This window comes from Drosophila gunungcola (assembly GCF_025200985.1).
Source record: "Drosophila gunungcola strain Sukarami chromosome X unlocalized genomic scaffold, Dgunungcola_SK_2 000056F, whole genome shotgun sequence".
Classification (NCBI taxonomy): Eukaryota; Metazoa; Arthropoda; class Insecta; order Diptera; family Drosophilidae; genus Drosophila; species Drosophila gunungcola.
Window position 1 is genome coordinate 178,234 of NW_026453195.1, and position 17,937 is coordinate 196,170.

A 17,937-nucleotide genomic window follows, 5' to 3' on the forward strand; every position below is an offset into this window, starting at 1 on the left:
CAGGAATCCGGGCAGGGATGTTCGTTGAGGAACTCACAGCAGATTTATTTTTTTTCTTCGAGAGGCAAGAGGCAGTCTAGAACTGCTCGGCCATCAGGAGGACAACGGTGGCCGTCCAGCCGGAGAAGAGATTGCAGCCCTTGCCCTGGCCGGTGGTGTCGTCGTACTGCTCCCACAAATAGCCACTGCGCTGGTACTCCCGGAAGATGTTGCCCACCAGATTGTCGCGCAGTTCGGCGTATATCTGGCGCGCCAATGCGGCATTCGGCCCATCGATTTTGCCATAATGATGCAGCGCCTTGGCGGCCAGATAGTTGATATTAATCCAGATGGGTCCACGCCAATACGGTGGATCGTGCTCCGTGTTGCGCTTCATGTACAGCGGCGATCGCTTGGAGAGCGATCGCAGGCCGTAGTTGGTCCACAGCTGCTCGGGATCGCGGAGATCGTGGAGCAGCTTGGTCAGATACGGCGAATCGTGATCCAGTTGCTCCAGCAGCAGCGGAAACAGGCTGACATAGCCAAACGCGCTGTCCACAAACTGATAGGTGGGCTCCTCACCGGCCACGCGCCGCATTTCGGGTTGCTGTTGCTGCTGGTACTGATGCCGCTGCTGCTGCTGCGGCGCCAGTGCCGGCGGACGCTTCAGCTTCACCTGGTCCGTGTGCAGACCCCAGTCCGAGTACTGTTCGCTGTAGGGGGCCAAGTGCAGGCGGTTCAGCTGCTCGTTGTCCGTCAAGTAGGAGGCCGTCTCGTAGTACTTGACATCGTCTTTGCCCAGCAGAGTGGACAACTCGGCCATCACACTGGCGGCCAGGGCAATCCAACAGCGCAGGTCCAGGTGGCGCTCCTTGTCCGTGGGATGCGAGGCCCGCGGATAGTCGTCGAGGCCGGAGGACAAGCTCTTGGGGTTCAGTTCGCGCATGGTTGTGGCGTTCCTGCCGCGCCACAAGTAAGTGCCCAGCAGTTCACCTACAACGGGAGAATGGGGGAGGTATTAAGACACCATTTAGACAGGGATGGCAGGAGACTCACCCTTTTGCGTGGTGTTGTACCAGTTGAACCAGGCCTGCATGCGCGGATAAAGCCGCTCCAGCGTGGCCAACCGTCCGTTTTGGGACAATTCCGCCCGGTGGGTGGTCAGCAGCTTACGGAGCGTAAGGAAGAAGGTCGGCGGATTGGCATTGCTGTTGCGCTGCGTGACAAACTCCTCGGGGACCTTGGCCAGCGCCTCCACGCCCAGGATCTGCTCCCGCGGGATCCAGCCCTCCACGTTGAGCAGATCGAACCAATGGCATATGATGTCCAGCTCGATGTCCACATCCCAGGCGCTGATCAGCAGGCCGTGGAAGCCCTCGTCCCACAGGAAGCCCCTGGGGAAGAAGCTGCGCGATGGCACGGCCGTGTAGAGCGGAGCCTTCCAGTAGGGCACTGGGTTCTTGGTGTGCACCGATTGCACCCGACTGGAGCCGTAGAAGTAGCCAATGCCACCGAGCGTGTTGCTGAAGGCGTTGCGCGCGAATCTCACCTCCTCCGGGGAGTGACCCTTCTGCTTCAGCCGGAAGCGCTCCTCGAAACGCTGCTCGAACTGGACGATCTTGGCCTGCAACGAATCCTGGTAGGCTCTGCCCGTGGGCGGCTTGGGTATGGACTCGCCCAGGGAAAACCCAGACGTCGACTGGTACGTGATGTCCAGCGTGAAGTCCACCTCGGCCGTGATCTGTATGGCTATGAAGTTCGGCTCGGGATTGTTGGATGGCAGACCATTCTGGGAGACTATCTCGCCGGGCAGCCCGATAAAGCGATTGCCCCGCTTGTCGGCGAAGGCGCGAAAGTGCGAGAAGAGCGTGTCCTTGAGCTTGCCCAGCGATGGGGCCACCGTGCTGAGATACGATTTGTGCAGGATCTTGCCCTTGACGGCATGGAAACGCACCTGGAACTCGCCCAGGCCCTGCGTCTCCCCGTAGACGCCCGGCTCCGGGCTCTTGTCATCCGACACGTACTTGATGTGCCCATTGGTGCGCTCATCAAGGGCCACATACCAGATCAGCGAGATGCTCTTGTCCCAGGCGCGCGTGGTGTTCCTCACCGATATGCGGGCCGTCCAATCGCCGCCGTACTGCTTGCCCTCCGGGTACTTCACGAACGAGGTCTTCAGCTCGAAGGGCAGATCCTGGATCTCCTGGACGCCAAAGCTCCGGCCATCGTGATGTGTCCATCCGTAGGAGTCCAGCTTGTCGCCCTGCTCGCACCAATGCCGAATGCCCTGGCCACCCGGCCCCAAATTGCTCGGTGTGTACCACATCAGGCCCATGACCAGCGAATGTGGATCACGCGTCTTCATCCCAAAGTAGTTGAGTGGCCTGTAGGAGCCCCAATACCGATCCGGCTGCTCCAGACCGGCATGCACCACCATCTTCTGGTGGTCAAAGGGCGTGTTCACCCGCGTCTCCAGGTAGCCCAGGTAGCCAAAATACGAGGCTATCGCCAGGCACACGCACCCAATCATCGTTTTCCACTTGTCCAGGATCAGATTGGAGGACAAACTGAATCCGGGATTGCGCTTCTGTTTGGCATTTGATGCCGCTGCTGCCGCCGCTGCCGCTGCCGACGCCGGCGTGGAGCCCGAGGAGCTGCCCGTGTTCCTGGCCATTTTCCGCTTTTCCTTCAGTCTACTTTATCGGTTTTTTATTCAGTTTTCCGCTGCTTCGAATTTCCCTGGCAGGGCATTGTTTTTTTTGTCAATCCCGCGCAGCGTTGCCAGATTGTTGGATTCTCTAGCACTGTTAACATAACATTGGTGGCGGCCACGTAAATCAAACAGTGTACAGTGGGCCGGAAAGTTAATTTCTTAGACAAAAATCTGATTTGCCAATATTGTCTTCCATTAAAAAACATATTTTGTTTTATTTCCCAACGATGAATTCAGTTTTAATGGAATTGTGTCGGTTATGGTCTATGAAATTTAAATCGACACGAATTTATAAACAAGGATTTGAATGCAGATTTTTTAGGGAATTATACCACAAGCTTTTAGAGGAATACCTTTTTAAATTATCTAAGCAAAGTTATAGAAGGGCTGATTTTAAGTTGGTTTTCTGCAAAGACACTTTTATCGAAATTATTTATTATTTTTTAAACTATTGAGATAAATCATATTTCTTGGAATCATAAGTCACAATTTACAATATTTGTTTTATGAGTTTCGTGTATCTTGATATTTACATCTTGACCACAACTGATTTTCGAACCAACCGCCTGCACCGATTAAAATTGTTAGTAACCCAAAAATGTTAAAATATCTAGCAGGAATCTTCGTCAAGCCGCGCAATGACTACGTGGATGGTCGTCTGACCACTCCTTTAAACAAGAAAATGCGGACCAGCTGTCTTCCGCAGGTCAAAAATGACTCCCATGGGAAGGTATCGCTGATGTCCTTAAAGAGCGTCATTAATGGAAGCAGGATTACGACGTCTGGGAAGGGAAAGTCGGAACACCGAGAGCCTCGGCGCCGCAGGGAGGGTAATCCCTTCCAGGTTTCACGACCAATTAGCCGCTCCTCAATGAAATCCACCAAGTTCCAGATGGAAGATCCCATTAGCTATATAGTAAATGTGGCGGCCTCTTGCTCGTCCAACGAAACCATTCCCCCATCACCAACTGAAGTGGTCCGGCATGAAAACGATTTGGAATCGCAATCACTGGGGGATCAGGATCACTGTCTGGATTTGAAGGCTTATAAAGAGGATTCCAGGTGTACTAGTAAGCTTGCTGAACAATCCCTACCGGTTCCACCGCCCATTACCCGCGTCCAAAGTTGGATGAGCTGCGCCACAGCCCCTTTGGATGCCACTCCCTTCAATAATTTTGATGGCCTGTCCAATCCCAATCCGAAGTTTTCCATCGACGAAAATCTGGATCCAATAGGCTGGGAAATGGACTGGCTGCCAGAAGAGTTTTGATCAGATTCTATGAAATAAAATAAATACTAGAAATTATTTTTAATTCAGAAATGTGTTTTTAATATGTTCAATAATAGACTTATAAATAAAAATAAGTTTTGCGTTTATTCAAAATCAACTGGTTTTTAAATCTTAAAATACACCCGACGAAAATAAAACGAAACAAAGAGAGTGAACAATTTAAATGAAATTTAATAAATAAATCACAACTGTAAAAATTTTATCTTTTTAAATATGTGTATTTGTGACGTAATAAAGATAATCGAAAAGTCACCTTCTGAAAAGAAACACACTGAACTTCAACCAGGGCTGCCAGATAGGCACAGGCGATCTTGGCATATTTAGTACATTTTCGCATTGTACATGTGCCCTCAATATTTTGATTTCATTTTATTTACATTTGTTTTGCTGAACTTTGGCAACAACTGATCGGAAAATGAACGTAAGCGAGGATTTTAAGCCGGTGCCCACGCGAGCGGCCCTGGCGCTACAGAAGAAGCAGGAAAACAGCGATTTCCAGGCACTCGTCTTCCACGAACCGCGGGCTCCTGTGAAAAATGCAGCCAAAAAGCAGGACGAAGGATCATCCGAGAAGAAGCCGCACAAAATCAAGGAAGCTGGAAACGAACTGAATCCCGAGTTCGACATCAAAAGAGCCCGCCACGAGGTGCTCAACTTCGCCATGAAAAACCAGCGGGTGATCAAAAACAAGAGCAAAATGGAAATGTTCCAGCTCGTGAAGCTGGGCGCCAAGCCTCTGAAGAAACCGGCCAAAAACTACAAGGTTCTGAAGAACGAACGCCAGCAGCTGAAGAACATTCGCGAGGAGCGCAAGAAGTTCCATCAGTTGGGCAAAAATCAAGCGGGCGCCGCCAGCGTCAAGTGTCGCAGTAAATCGCAAAAGGACCGCAATGACAAGAAGCGGGCGCCCGTTTCCCACATCGATCAGCATTATGGAAAGGCGCAGCCCAAGTTCAAGACGAGAAAATAGTTTTAGAACTTATAATAAACATATTTTAGTTAAATGTTTCAAACAACTGTATTGATTTCAAAGGTTTGCCCAGACCAAGGTTTACTTTCTTAACACACTGAAAACAAAAGAGTAGTTCATATAACTGGGCTTATTACATCCAAAGCCCTAGTTTTATTTCATATTTTTAAATATATAGCTAAATAAGTTAGTATATATTGACCTTACCAGATGTTCTAAAGGTAAAGAGATATTTGGCATAAATTCATTAGTTCTAAGTAATAGACAAGTTTCTCAGCAAAGGGAACTAATTTTTAATCCACCTCTTGGTGAACTCCTTCCCAAACCTTAGATTAATTATTATAAAATACAATAAAAAACAAAAGACCATTTAATGAAGTATTTAAATTTCCGCCAGGCTGGCAGCTTTCCCTACCCGAAAAAGCCTTGCCACATGCTCCGCGGATTAGCAGACTTTTGACGTTGGCCAACACAGGCACTTTGTTGATACGTGATTACGTGAATTATTTTTGCAAATAAAACGATTCCCGAGTAGTATTTCAACCCGCAATGTTCTCGCCCACGCGTGCCCTGCGCCCGGCCCTGAGCCGCTGCTACAGCCAGATCAAGGGCGGACCCGTTTCCGGCGGAGGCAGACCCAGTGCATCGGGATCGGGTTCAGCAGGATCAGCCCAGCAGGCCCCATCCTCGCCAGCCGTAACAGGATTGACCAGCAATTGCGTAAAGCCCATCACTGGACCAGTCGGACCCGGCGCATCGGCCACGGCAGAATACAAGGTGCCCGAATATTACTGCTTTAATCGCTTCAGCTACGCCGAGGCGGAGGTGGAGATGGCCAAGTACCGCTGCCCGCAGCCCTCGGCTTTGAAGTAGAACAATAAAATTGTAACCAAATTGTTAATGCTAAATAAAAACAAATTCAAATGTTCATGATGTGGTGAGTTCGCAAGGGGGGTTAAATGCCAGTGTGACCAACTGCAGTTGGGCGTTTTCCAACACTAGCCAGCCGACACTTCTCAACACCAAGCCGCTCTCTTTTCAGTTCCAGTTTCAGCCAAGAGCGAGCAATTTCGAGCGCGGGAATCGGAATCGGGATAATCGTGAAAAACAGTAACTACTATTCAGTGCTTGCAAATAGCAGCCACTAGCAGAGTTGAGCCAATCGATTAGTGAGTGGAATTAAGTGCAATTCAAGGTGCAAAAACCACGAAAGCACCGTCAAAAAAAAACCAACAACACACAGAGCCGCCGTGCATGTGTGTGTGTGGTACAGTTGGGTAGAAAAACATCGCCATCGCGGGTTGCCACCTGGTTGCTCTCTCATCGGTTTGGCCACTATATTGCCACCACTTTTGCTGCTCTCCTTCTGCAGTTCGGTTGTTGTTGTGCATCTTCGCCAGTTTAGTTTTCATTTTTTTCACGAAAGGAACAAGAATCCAAGAGAAAGGCAAGCGGTTTCCTATTTTGCGAAACCAAACGCGATTGCCAATTAAGTGTGGCCATCAACGCGGAGAGCCAGCGTTGCAGCGAGAGAGACGGAGCAGAACGGAAAAGAGAGCGCCGCGTTGTGAAAGTGCCAGCGAAAAGTGCTATTAAAGGCAATAACAAACGCCCGAGAAAATGTAAAGCGATTTGCGAAGGTAAGCTAGCGAATTTCAGCTACAATTAAGTGCAAATTTCTTTCTTTTCTCTCTATATTTGAGTGTGTGTGTGTAAGTGCTGCGACTGGCGCGCGAAAAAGTGACGAAAATAGGCGCCAGAGTTGCCAGAGCAGCGGCTCATTACATACATATTTCTATTAAAAACAGTGCGCCTTGACTATGTGCAATGTGTTGTGGCTGACAAGCCGTGATTTTTTTATATTCAGTGAAAACAGAGCAGCTTGCTTTGCAATAAATGCACATAAGGTCTAGAAAATATTTGATTCCCGCATTGTTCTTGCTTAAGAACGGGCGAATCCGAAAAGGGCGCCATTTCTTAGTATTTTTGTGTTTTGCACTGCGAGAAAATTTCAGTTTGAAAATCAATACAAAAATAAACACATTTACTATATTTGTATTTAAACAAGTTTGACCTTAACAAAAAGACCTATAAGAAAAATTTGCTCCATTAAACCCCGATAAATGGTATTGCTTCATAAAATGCCGTACATTTTCGCTGAGTGTTTAGAGAAAATGTCACTCAAGTAGATTGTTTTTATTGTTGGCACAGTAAATTAAATTTAACTCCCGTCTTAAAACCTTGCGGTTCCCATGGGACATAGCCCACTGTACATTTTCCTATATGGTCACAATAATGAGGCTATTTGTTTTGTCTTCAATTCCAATTCTAGCCATCCATGAAAGATGCGAGCTGGAAAAAAGCAGGCAGCTGAAAGCGTCAAGACACGTCCTTGCATTGTCTACGTGAGAAATCTGCGCGAGGAGGAGGAGTCGCCTTCGCCGCGAGGAGCAACGCCAGCCGGCAAACTGAGGAAGAGGGATAATCAGCGGGAGTCGCAGCAGGAGCTGCGAGAGACCCGCACAAGCCGCCGTTCCGGAGGATTGGTTGGCGCGGTCCAGGACAAGCCCTCACCGCGCACCCGGCAAGCCGTGAAGCCAGCGGCCTCGCCTTCGCCACCGCCACGTTCAAAGATTATCAGGGAATCGGTCTCCAAGGAGTCGGTCAATATGGCCAAGCGACGCACCACCGTCCTGCTAGGCAGCTCCGGCGGGCATCCACACGCCGGCGGCGCCAATCCCCACAAGCTGGGCCTGCTTAAGGCACGGCGCTCCACCCAAGCGGAGTCGCCTAAGCAGCAGACCTACAAGCCGGCTTCGGCAGCAGCCAGACATGTGCCGGCGAGTCCGCCGCCCACCATTGCGGCCAGTCGCTCCAGGCGCTCCATCAAGCCGAATCCCAAGTACGCCAGCGAGGACATGGTTACGCCCAAGTACATGGCCTCCATGGGCGACGGTGGTGGTGGCAGTCATTCCGTTGCAGGACGCCATGGCCGGCAGGCCAAGCAGCAGTTTGCGAATGACGACGATATAAGCGATCTGCTGGACTTGGATGAGGACGACGATGACGAGCTGGCGGATGCCGCCTTCAATCCGCAGCTGCACAAGTCCGACGAGGACGACGACGACGAGGATGAGGATATCAGCGAGGCCGAGTACGAGCAGGAGCTGCGTCGCAAGCTGCCGCCGGTCAAGCGTGGACGTGGACGTCCACCAAAGGCCAGTAATGCCAATACCAGCACGCCCAGCGCGTCCAGCCTGACTTCCAGCGGGGGTAAACGCCAAGGTAGCCATCAATTCGGCCGGCGGACGCACTGCACCCAGCAGCCTGCAGCAGTTGCGCCGCACCATGGCCGTCAATATAGCCAGGAGCAATGCCAGCATGACGGAGGGATCGGGATCGGGCTCCGGTCCCGGCCCCGCATCCGCCAAACGCAGGCTGGAGACCAGCGAGAGTGAAAGTCCTGTGGTCCGCAAGCGCATGGTCATCTCTTCGACCGGTGGCGGCCCTCAGCAGCGCGCCGTGCCTGTGGTGAATGGCGCCACCACCACCAAGACGGTCACGCCCAGTGCGAGCACGCGACCCAAGTTGGGCCAGGCGGGCAGTGTGCCGGCCCGGATGCTGCCACAGCGACGAGGCAGCACCCACAAGATGAACTCCTCGACCAACTCCAACTCGCATGCGGTGAGTTCTACGCCCACCACACGCTCGGCGGTCGGAGGAGCCTCCAATAGCGTGGAGAAGAACGAGTCTGAGGGCGACGATGTGCCCACATTCACCATTGTCAACATCGATGACATTATCAACCAGGACGATGTGCTCATTACCAGATCCCACAGTGCAGTGGCCGCTGCAGCAGCTAGCAATGCCAGCAAAAAGCAAGCTGTGGGCAGGCCGCGCACCAGAAATATCCTGTCCAGCAATTTGGGGGTCGGCGAGAAGAAATCCATCACTGTCAACTCGGAGAAATCCACGCCCGCTGCTGCAACCAACAATGCAGTCGGCAACCCGGCCAAGCGCATCAAGATCCTGGCCAGCAACAGCAGTGTAAACACCAAATTGGGCCCCTTGCATATCCAGAGCCAGAGTCAAAACCAAATCCAGCTGCCCAAGCCCAGGCCAAGGATTCTCAACACGGAGATGGGCAAGAAGACGCAATCGATGAAGCCCCTGATGAGCATGGGCAAGGAGCTGTGTCCCACATACGCGGACACCGAGGAGGACGATCCAGATCCAGATCTGGACTTCGATGACGATGAGATACCGGCATCGATTGTGACCCGTAAGAATCCCAAACAGGCAGCAGCCCCAGCAGCATCCGCAGCAGCAGGAGGCGGAGGAGGAGGAGGAGGACCACCAACATCCGGCGTCAACAAGTGGAACAGCAACCGCCGCAATGTGCTGTCCACGACAGCTTCGACGGTGAATGCCCGTGCCGACAGGAAGCTGAGCAAGCTGCTGGGCGAGGTCGACGAGCAGCCGGTGTTCAAGAAGCCCAGCTTGAGTCCACAACGCAGGAGCAAGGAGAACCAACAGCTGCAGCAGGAACAGCGTGTCAAGGAGGAGGCCGCCCAGAAGGATCCACCGTCGGCCAGTGGTGGCGGTGCGGAGGGTTCAGGCAGTCCCAAGTACTTTCCGCCCGAGACCACCACTTTCTGCGAGGAGGATGGGCGCGTGGTGAAGAAGATCACCTGCTATGAGACGTGGCATGTGATCAGCACGCCCAAGGACTCGCCGGGCAAGCCAACACGCCAGCAGCGCACCTGCCTGGAGCTGGCGCTGGTCAAGCTGGCCAACGTGGCGGCCAGGATTAAGGTGCCCTCCGGCAAATGGAGCAGCAAGGTGACCCTGTACAAGGTGTCGCCCTCGCTAATGACCCGCCAGACGATGACCATCTTTACGGGCGATCTCAAGGCTTACAACATACCCGAGGAGGACCGCCACAAGTACCAGCCGTCGTGCGTGCTCTTCCGCCGTTCCGTGGTGGACAGGAGCAAGTGCCGGGTGCCCTACGACCGGGCCATAATCTTCAAGAACAAGTGCTTCTATGCGAACATCGATGGCAAGCATGTGAATCTAATGGGCGCCCCCGAAACGGTGTCCACCGTCAAGGATGTGGAGATCCTGCTGGACATCGTCGACCGTCTGTCGCTCAGCAGCACCCTGGTGGAGATGGTGAACACCAAGTGAGGATCAGTGGACCACTTGCACCATTAGGACACGTATCACATTGTAAAAAATAATTCACACACCCACACCCCCTCCAACACCCCCACCCTCCCACACACACACACACACACACACAGAAAACGGACACTCGATAATTTGTTTTATGCATTAGCAAACCGATAATACTATAACAAGTTTTTTTTTTGTAAAACCATTAACTTAGTTGTAATAGTTAGTCTAGTGTAACTATAATATATATCTTATATCGTAAACAGCAGACGGACATACATAAATACAAACGGCGGGTGTATCTATGTACTATATAATAAACATTAAAGCATGATATGTTGCGAAATTCGAAAAAATCGGTAGTTCGGCGGAGGAATCAATCCTGGTTTTATTTGTAATGTCATACGACTCCCCCCTCCCCCTTAAAAATAATTAAAAATCGAACACTTTTTTAAACGGCAATTATGTAAATCTTAGTTCATTTATAAATATGTAAAACAAGGCGTACGCATGTCTGTTTACGCCAAAATGGAGGTGTAGCGTTTAAGTCGAGTGTATATTTAAATGAAAACCCCTTTAAAATATACAAATAAAAGAGAAAACTGATTTAAATAAAAAAATGCTTTTGATTCTCAACGGGGGCGGCTGATAATTGGCATGCAGAGGTTATCTGGGAAGCGAAGGGCTATAAATAAAATGCACCACCATTTGCTGGAGTTTTTTATCTGCTACTTTAAAAAGATTAAACGAATGTTCGTTCATCCTTGTATAAAACCATGTTATAAGAGTATAAATTTTAATTTAAAAATAAACCACTTTAAACATTAAAAGAGTTAAGTCATTCTTAATTTTATAGCAAAAACTTTAAATCAAATCCGTACAAATAATTTTTTGTACCTTATTTTTGTAACCCAAGTAATTAAGACCTAATAGTTTTTTTCTAGAGTCAAGTAAAAAATCGTTAACTATTTAATTGATAATGTTGAGTACTTTTAATCCTACGAATCTTGATATGAAAAATAAAAAGCCGGTTCAAGTCTCAACAGATTTGTAAGTAAATTATTTGTTTTTATTTTCTCATCCGTACTGGGTTCAAATATATAAACATTTTCCATATTTTATTAAAGAGAATTTGCGTTAGCTTCAGAGTAAATCAATACACAGCAAATGTAAATAAATTTATTCATAATATAGTTGTAGAATTGTAAAATATTTTCAAAAAACAAGTTTAAATATAACGTTAACTATCGATAACAACGACTTATTGTTCCATTTTTGGTATTTTATTACCGGACGCTAGAGAAGTGACCGTTACACATTTTAGTATTTACTGGAAGAAAAGTGCAAATAAAAGTCCAATGCTCAAACAGTGGATGTTTAAAAAAGGAAAATGTTTTGATGCTTAGTAGAGCCTGGAAGCTATTTTCCGGAAAATTCAAAGCTAAGCTTAATTGCAACGATCTGGCAGCCTTGTTTTCTCAGTGACAAGTGGCTCGTCTTAGAGGAAATAAAGCATTGCATTGGTTTATTATTTTGTAAAAAAGCTCAAGCTAATTGGGAATGGCTTTTTCCATTTTCACGTGTGGAAAATGCATCATAACGATTTTCCCGTCCAGCTATTGCTAGTGTGACCAAGTGCTTGGCATTTGGAAAATATTCCTTATTCCTGGTAGGCGTTTTGGCATTCAGTGCGTAAAAAGCGGATACCACACTGCGTCGGTCAGTTTTTTTTAGTCTCAAAATAAAATTCGAACAAAATTATTTGTAAACTAGCAATATGCATGTTTCGCCCCCGAATTTCGCACACCGTACTGCCCGCCCGATATTAACGCAATAGAAATCACGCCAATGGAGCAGTTCTACAACCGATTTGATAGCATTCACAATCGCTATTCGCATTGAACGGAACACCCAGCCCAAAAAAAAGAGAAAGAAAAAGGAAAAGAAACGCGTGCGAGAGCGAGAGGGCAAGAGAGACAGAGACGACAGGAGGGGGAGAAAAGCGAGTGATTTTTGTTGCAAAGGGTTTTCCTTTCCTGATTTCCCGATTTTCCTGTGTTTTTCCTGTTTTTTTTTTCCCCCCCCCCCAAATCGTGTTGTGTGGCCGTGTGTAGTCAGTGAAAAGGGGCAAAATGGACGCGGACAGGGGCGGCGGGCAGGAGACGAAGGTGATATACCACATCGACGATGAGACGACGCCGTATCTGGTGAAGATCCCCATTCCATCTGCCCAGGTGACGCTGCGCGACTTCAAGCTGGTGCTGAACAAGCAGAACAACAACTACAAGTACTTCTTCAAGTCCATGGATGCGGATTTCGGTGTGGTCAAGGAGGAGATAGCCGATGACTCGACCATCCTGCCCTGCTTCAATGGGCGCGTTGTGTCCTGGTTGGTATCGGCCGATGGTACCAATCAGTCGGACAATTGTTCCGAGCTGCCCACCAGCGAGTGTGAACTGGGCATGGGCGTGCTGACCAACAGGAAGATCCAGCAGCAGCAGCAGCAACAACAGCAGCAGCAGCAACAACAGCAACAGCAGGTGCAGCCTGTCCAGCTGGCGCAGCAGCAACAACAACAGCAGCAGCAACAGCAGCAGCAGGTACTGCATCATCAGAAAATGATGGGCAATCCGCTGCTGCAACCGCCACCGCTCACATATCAATCGGCCTCGGTGCTCTCCAGCGATCTGGACTCGACCAGTCTCTTTGGCACCGAATCCGAGTTGACCCTCGATCGCGACATGACCGACTACAGTAGCGTCCAGCGGCTGCAGGTGCGCAAGAAGCCGCAGAGGCGCAAAAAACGGGCGCCCAGCATGTCGCGCACCTCCTCGTACAGCTCCATAACGGACTCGACCATGTCCCTGAACATCATCACCGTCTCCATCAACATGGAGGCCGTCAACTTCCTGGGCATCTCCATTGTCGGCCAGTCGAATCGCGGCGGCGATGGCGGCATCTATGTGGGCAGCATCATGAAGGGCGGTGCCGTGGCCCTGGACGGTCGCATCGAGCCGGGCGACATGATCCTGCAGGTGAACGACGTGAACTTCGAGAACATGACCAACGACGAGGCGGTGCGAGTGCTGAGAGAGGTGGTCCAGAAGCCGGGACCCATCAAGCTGGTGGTGGCCAAGTGCTGGGACCCCAATCCGAAGGGCTACTTCACCATTCCGCGCACGGAGCCGGTGCGGCCCATCGATCCCGGTGCCTGGGTGGCGCACACCCAGGCCCTCACATCGCACGACAGTATTATTGCCGACATTGCGGAGCCGATCAAGGAGCGACTGGACCAGAACAACCTCGAGGAGATCGTCAAGGCGATGACGAAGCCGGACAGCGGTCTGGAGATCAGGGATCGCATGTGGCTGAAGATCACCATACCGAACGCGTTCATCGGGGCCGATGCGGTCAACTGGGTGCTGGAGAATGTGGAGGATGTGCAGGACAGGCGGGAGGCGCGGCGGATCGTCTCGGCCATGCTGCGCAGCAATTACATCAAGCACACGGTCAACAAGCTGACCTTCTCGGAGCAGTGCTACTACGTGGTGAACGAGGAGCGCAATCCCAATCTGCTGGGCCGGGGCCAGGGCCATCTGCATCCGCACCAGCTGCCGCACGGGCACGGCGGCCATGCGCTGAGCCATGCGGACACCGAGAGCATCACCAGCGACATCGGGCCGCTCCCGAACCCGCCCATCTACATGCCATACTCGGCCACGTACAATCCAAGTCACGGCTATCAGCCGATCCAGTACGGCATCGCCGAGCGACACATCTCCTCGGGATCGAGTAGCAGCGATGTGCTCACCAGCAAGGACATCTCGGCGTCGCAGAGCGACATCACCTCGGTGATCCATCAGGCCAACCAGCTGACCATCGCCGCCCACGGCTCCAACAAGTCCTCCGGCTCCTCCAATCGCGGCGGAGGTGGTGGCGGCGGCGGTGGCAACAATACCAACGATCAGGACGTATCCGTATTTAATTACGTATTGTAGAAACCTTTCTTTTTGCAATCAAATTGTGTTTTTAATTAATTAAATTAAATATGTACGATTATTCTTTTTTATATACGAGTATACAAAGCAAACAAACAGCAAACAACAATATAATAATTATAATAATAATAATAATTATAATAATAATAATACTTATGTATATGTATGGTACGTGTAAGTCATAGAAAACGAACGCTAAACAGCCAGCCACAAAGAGAAGGATCAGCAGGATCGGGAGGAACAAGGAACACCACAGGGATATCCGTGTCCGGCATTAATCGGTTGTGGAGACGATCAGATCAGATCAACTGAGATATATGATATGTGAGCAGGAGCGGATGGAGCAGCAGAAACGGCAGCACGACGGACGAGGATGATTTTGAATAAAGTTCTAAGAATTTAGTAATCACAAAGTAAATAAATACAAATAAAATGAAAAATGAATAATCGATGGCTTTTCGTACAAAAGGTCGGGTCTTATCTGCTTTTGGTGAATACTGTGGTCATATATCATTAATTTGGTGTGATTTTTTTGTAATTAAATTTATTTTAATATAATGAATCCCAAAAGGCACAGTTTATCAATTGTTTTAATTATACTGAAATTAGTAAGAGTTGATACTTTTTATTTTATTTCAAAATATTTTTGTATCTTGTGATAAAAAGTTTTTTTTTAATAAAACTACGTTTGAATGAATGCAATAAGTCAAAATATACAACAAACAATTAGTTTATAAGAAATATCTCTGATTTTTATTGTTGTTTAGCATCCAAAAAAAAAACTCAAGTATATGGACCTCAACAAAAGTAAAAGTCAGCAGATAAGAGCATTAAATTACTTTTTAGTAAATAAAACCAACATTTACTTAAAAAGCATAAACAAACCAAGGAATATAATATAATATAATATAATTCATTTTTGAATTCACAAGTGTACATTTTAAGCAAGTTAATATGTTTCCCCCTAAAACAAACAATATGGCATCTAGACACCGCCTCGAAAGATCTCTGTACGCGGAACCGAGCATGGATGTGCACTTAAGTGCATAAAGAAACCTATAAATAGATTAACCAATGTAGGCAGCGGCTGCAATTTAAATAAACCGCCCAGTTTCGTCGTTTTGCAGCACTGCCAGCGCCAATCGATTGTTAAGTTATCGAAAAGAGCAAGCCAAAAAACAAACAACAACAACTCGGGCCACATTAAATCGATTTTCATTGATTTTACCAGAAAATTCGGATGTAGGAGTGTTTATTTTTGAATAAAGTGATCAAATACGAAATGGCCACCGATGTGGAACCGGCAGCGAATACGGCGGACAAGTTTTCGGCCAATGCCGAGGAGCTGGAGGGCTATTATCTGATGCTGGAGGCGGGAAATATTCCGGAACTGCAGTGGCAATTCCCGGGACGCAGGCCTCCATCGCCGGAGGTCGGATCCGGCGCAATTAGCAAGGAACTGGAGCAGGCAGCCGATGTCATTGAACAGGAGTAAGATTTCTGGCTATATAATTGGATATATATAACCCATATAATGCTTCCCCCCTCCCCTCCATTTCAGACCCCAAAAGGCCAATGACTTTGATTTCAGCGACGAGGTGGCCCCCACCCAAATGCGCGTCCGTAGTCAGACATCCACGCCCAAGTCGGCCAAAAAGAAGACGGCCAACTTTGCCGGGGTCATGGACACGCTGAGGAAGAAGAACGCGGAGAGCTCCTAGCACCCGCCAAAATTCTGATACTGATCTGGCCCAGAAATCGGAATACAGCCAAAACTTGGGATCACTTTGTATCGTTAAATGTCTATAGGCATCGCCAAATCTGAATCCTTAAGGCTTCTATCAATTACAAATTAACACTATACTTTCAAACCGAAGAGCCAAGAAAGTCGGATGTTGACCAATCTAAGGATCACTCTTTGCATCCAAATGAATCAATCTACGGGATTTAAAAATCATCTTAACAGGAACAACGCTTGGCATATGGAAACAGAAACAAGGATTTTAGCATTTGCTCGAGAAGGTTTTGTTGCAGATCAAACCTAGGAATCCTAAAGTCACTGCCTAGTTTAGTCTCTAAGGTTTTTTCAAGTAACGTAATTACTTTGCCAGTGGAACACACCGAGTTTATTTAAATTTAAGAGAACCAATTTGTACTTGAGTTCTGTTTGAAGACAAAAAATAGTTGATATGACGATCAATTTGATGACTTTACAAATCATTTTTAACCAACATTTGAATTTGATTTTCAAAATATAAATATTAAGTTGAAAAAATATAAATGTTTATTGAGCAGCAGTGGGATTTGACCCCGTGCAGACTTTTATATAAATTGACCGGTTGTTTCTATGGCAGCAGTTCTATAAAATTAAAAGGATATATGTAAAATCGTCATATTAAAAAAGACAACAAACTTATGACGAAAACTCTTTAAATATTCCAATAGATTCAAAGGCAGCTGTAAGACATAGTTGTCCGATTTTTATGTTGTACGACTCAAGTACTGTAATTAAATTACCATAGCATAAAAAGCAACAAAAACTTGCTAAGCCACACCCACATTAAATATTTACCAAAAACCTTCTTTATAACCAATAAATAAGCCAACTAGTTAGGGTACAACAAGAGTAGCTTGTAAGGGATTCTTATTTACCATTTGACAGTTGAGTTTTACATTTTAAAGCAAGGACTGGTATACAGTATCTTGTTAAGGAGACAACCTATTCTTTAGAATTAACTAACTAGCACTTAAGAGTAGCTCATAGCATTAGAAAAGCAGTGAGTTGCAAATGGGCACCATATACTCGGAAATATTTTATAAATATCTACGTTTTAAGATTAGTTGGTAAGTAAGACGTAAGCAATTTATGTTCCATTTTAAAATTGAGTTTATATTTATGCCACAATGCAATATTTTTAATAATATTGCCAAAAACCGTCGTTTGAAGATTAGTATATATAGGGTAAAAGGCTTATTTGCCATTTATAAATTAAGATTTAGATAGTATTTAACATATGGAACTGCCCTTTTACATTTAACCCCTAAATTTGCATTTAACAGCAGGCACTGAAAAACAGAAAGTTGTAAAAGGGCTCTATTTTCGTGAGAGGAGTTCATAAGTACATAACTATAAGACTAAAATAACTACATCAAGATAAGTAAACCCTGTATATATAATGAACTAACACTGAATTTCACAAAAAGCTGTTATAATCGTGTCTGAAAGTAAATACAAATAATTGAAATCAACACATAGGTATTCCAAGTAGTTCTATAAGATCTATTTGCTGTTATATATTCCCTAATAAAATAGTTGGATGTCTAAACTACAAAATCTCGATCTAAAAATTTTTTAAGGACGTATTGAATATTTATATATATATATACAATTTTTCTATAAAAGTAGTGCCATCTCTGTCGTTTGTATGGTTCGAGAAAAATATCCTGTATCGAGAAAAATATCCTGTTCTCTAAAATGATCAAATATACATTTTATAGAAAACTAAAAACAGTTTGTTTTAACTGATTTCAATCATTTGCTTTTGAAAAGTAGAAATTTCATAATTTTTGGGAAAATATTTTATAAAGATGAAAACCACAAATTTTGTTCGGAATTCATAAAATATATAGCTTAGATGCTAAAACCTATAAAATATATGTGTAAGGTAAATATAACATGATATTCTCGAACTAATGTATTGATTTGTTTTATTTATATAAAATAAACTTAAATTAGAGGCTGCAACGTGGAGATCCCTTTGAACACAGCCAGAAAGTCCCGTTCTGATCCCAATATATATAATGCAAT

At 47.0% G+C, this 17,937-nt stretch overlaps 7 protein-coding genes across 8 annotated transcripts; 6 read left to right on the forward strand and 1 right to left on the reverse strand.

Moving 5' to 3' along the window:
- Positions 1 to 42: 42 nt before the first annotated feature.
- LOC128261128 (uncharacterized) lies at positions 43 to 2,779 on the reverse strand. 2 transcript variants are annotated; one of them, XM_052994613.1, is made up of 2 exons: positions 1,036 to 2,779; positions 43 to 972 (listed from the first exon to the last, which is right to left on the reverse strand). In XM_052994613.1, exons 1-2 carry the CDS (start codon positions 2,651 to 2,653, stop codon positions 77 to 79), a joined length of 2,514 nt encoding a protein of 837 aa, XP_052850573.1. In that variant the 5' UTR covers positions 2,654 to 2,779; the 3' UTR covers positions 43 to 76. The 2 variants fall into 2 exon arrangements, with proteins under 2 accessions (XP_052850573.1, XP_052850574.1); XM_052994614.1 differs by having other exon boundaries at positions 43 to 966; positions 1,030 to 2,779.
- A 400-nt stretch (positions 2,780 to 3,179) lies between these two features.
- On the forward strand, positions 3,180 to 4,003 carry LOC128261133 (uncharacterized). Its single transcript, XM_052994621.1, has one exon. The coding sequence runs from the start codon at positions 3,291 to 3,293 to the stop codon at positions 3,960 to 3,962; it is 672 nt and encodes a 223-aa protein (XP_052850581.1). The 5' UTR covers positions 3,180 to 3,290; the 3' UTR covers positions 3,963 to 4,003.
- A 282-nt stretch (positions 4,004 to 4,285) lies between these two features.
- LOC128261136 (uncharacterized protein C1orf131 homolog) lies at positions 4,286 to 4,987 on the forward strand. The gene has a single exon (XM_052994623.1). The coding sequence runs from the start codon at positions 4,399 to 4,401 to the stop codon at positions 4,951 to 4,953; it is 555 nt and encodes a 184-aa protein (XP_052850583.1). The 5' UTR covers positions 4,286 to 4,398; the 3' UTR covers positions 4,954 to 4,987.
- Positions 4,988 to 5,389: 402 nt separating this feature from the next.
- Positions 5,390 to 5,881, forward strand: LOC128261140 (uncharacterized). The gene has a single exon (XM_052994628.1). The coding sequence runs from the start codon at positions 5,503 to 5,505 to the stop codon at positions 5,824 to 5,826; it is 324 nt and encodes a 107-aa protein (XP_052850588.1). The 5' UTR covers positions 5,390 to 5,502; the 3' UTR covers positions 5,827 to 5,881.
- A 101-nt stretch (positions 5,882 to 5,982) lies between these two features.
- Positions 5,983 to 10,755, forward strand: LOC128261127 (uncharacterized). Its single transcript, XM_052994612.1, is given in 3 exon segments — positions 5,983 to 6,593; positions 7,286 to 8,221; positions 8,223 to 10,755. Coding segments are annotated over 2 exon segments (2,844 nt in total). The 5' UTR covers positions 5,983 to 6,593; positions 7,286 to 7,298; the 3' UTR covers positions 10,144 to 10,755.
- A 1,076-nt stretch (positions 10,756 to 11,831) lies between these two features.
- On the forward strand, positions 11,832 to 14,576 carry LOC128261130 (segment polarity protein dishevelled). Its single transcript, XM_052994615.1, has one exon. The coding sequence runs from the start codon at positions 12,264 to 12,266 to the stop codon at positions 14,127 to 14,129; it is 1,866 nt and encodes a 621-aa protein (XP_052850575.1). The 5' UTR covers positions 11,832 to 12,263; the 3' UTR covers positions 14,130 to 14,576.
- A 714-nt stretch (positions 14,577 to 15,290) lies between these two features.
- On the forward strand, positions 15,291 to 17,484 carry LOC128261139 (uncharacterized). The gene is made up of 2 exons (XM_052994627.1): positions 15,291 to 15,620; positions 15,691 to 17,484. The coding sequence occupies exons 1-2, from the start codon at positions 15,412 to 15,414 to the stop codon at positions 15,848 to 15,850; spliced, it is 369 nt and encodes a 122-aa protein (XP_052850587.1). The 5' UTR covers positions 15,291 to 15,411; the 3' UTR covers positions 15,851 to 17,484.
- The last annotated feature ends 453 nt before the right edge of the window (positions 17,485 to 17,937 follow it).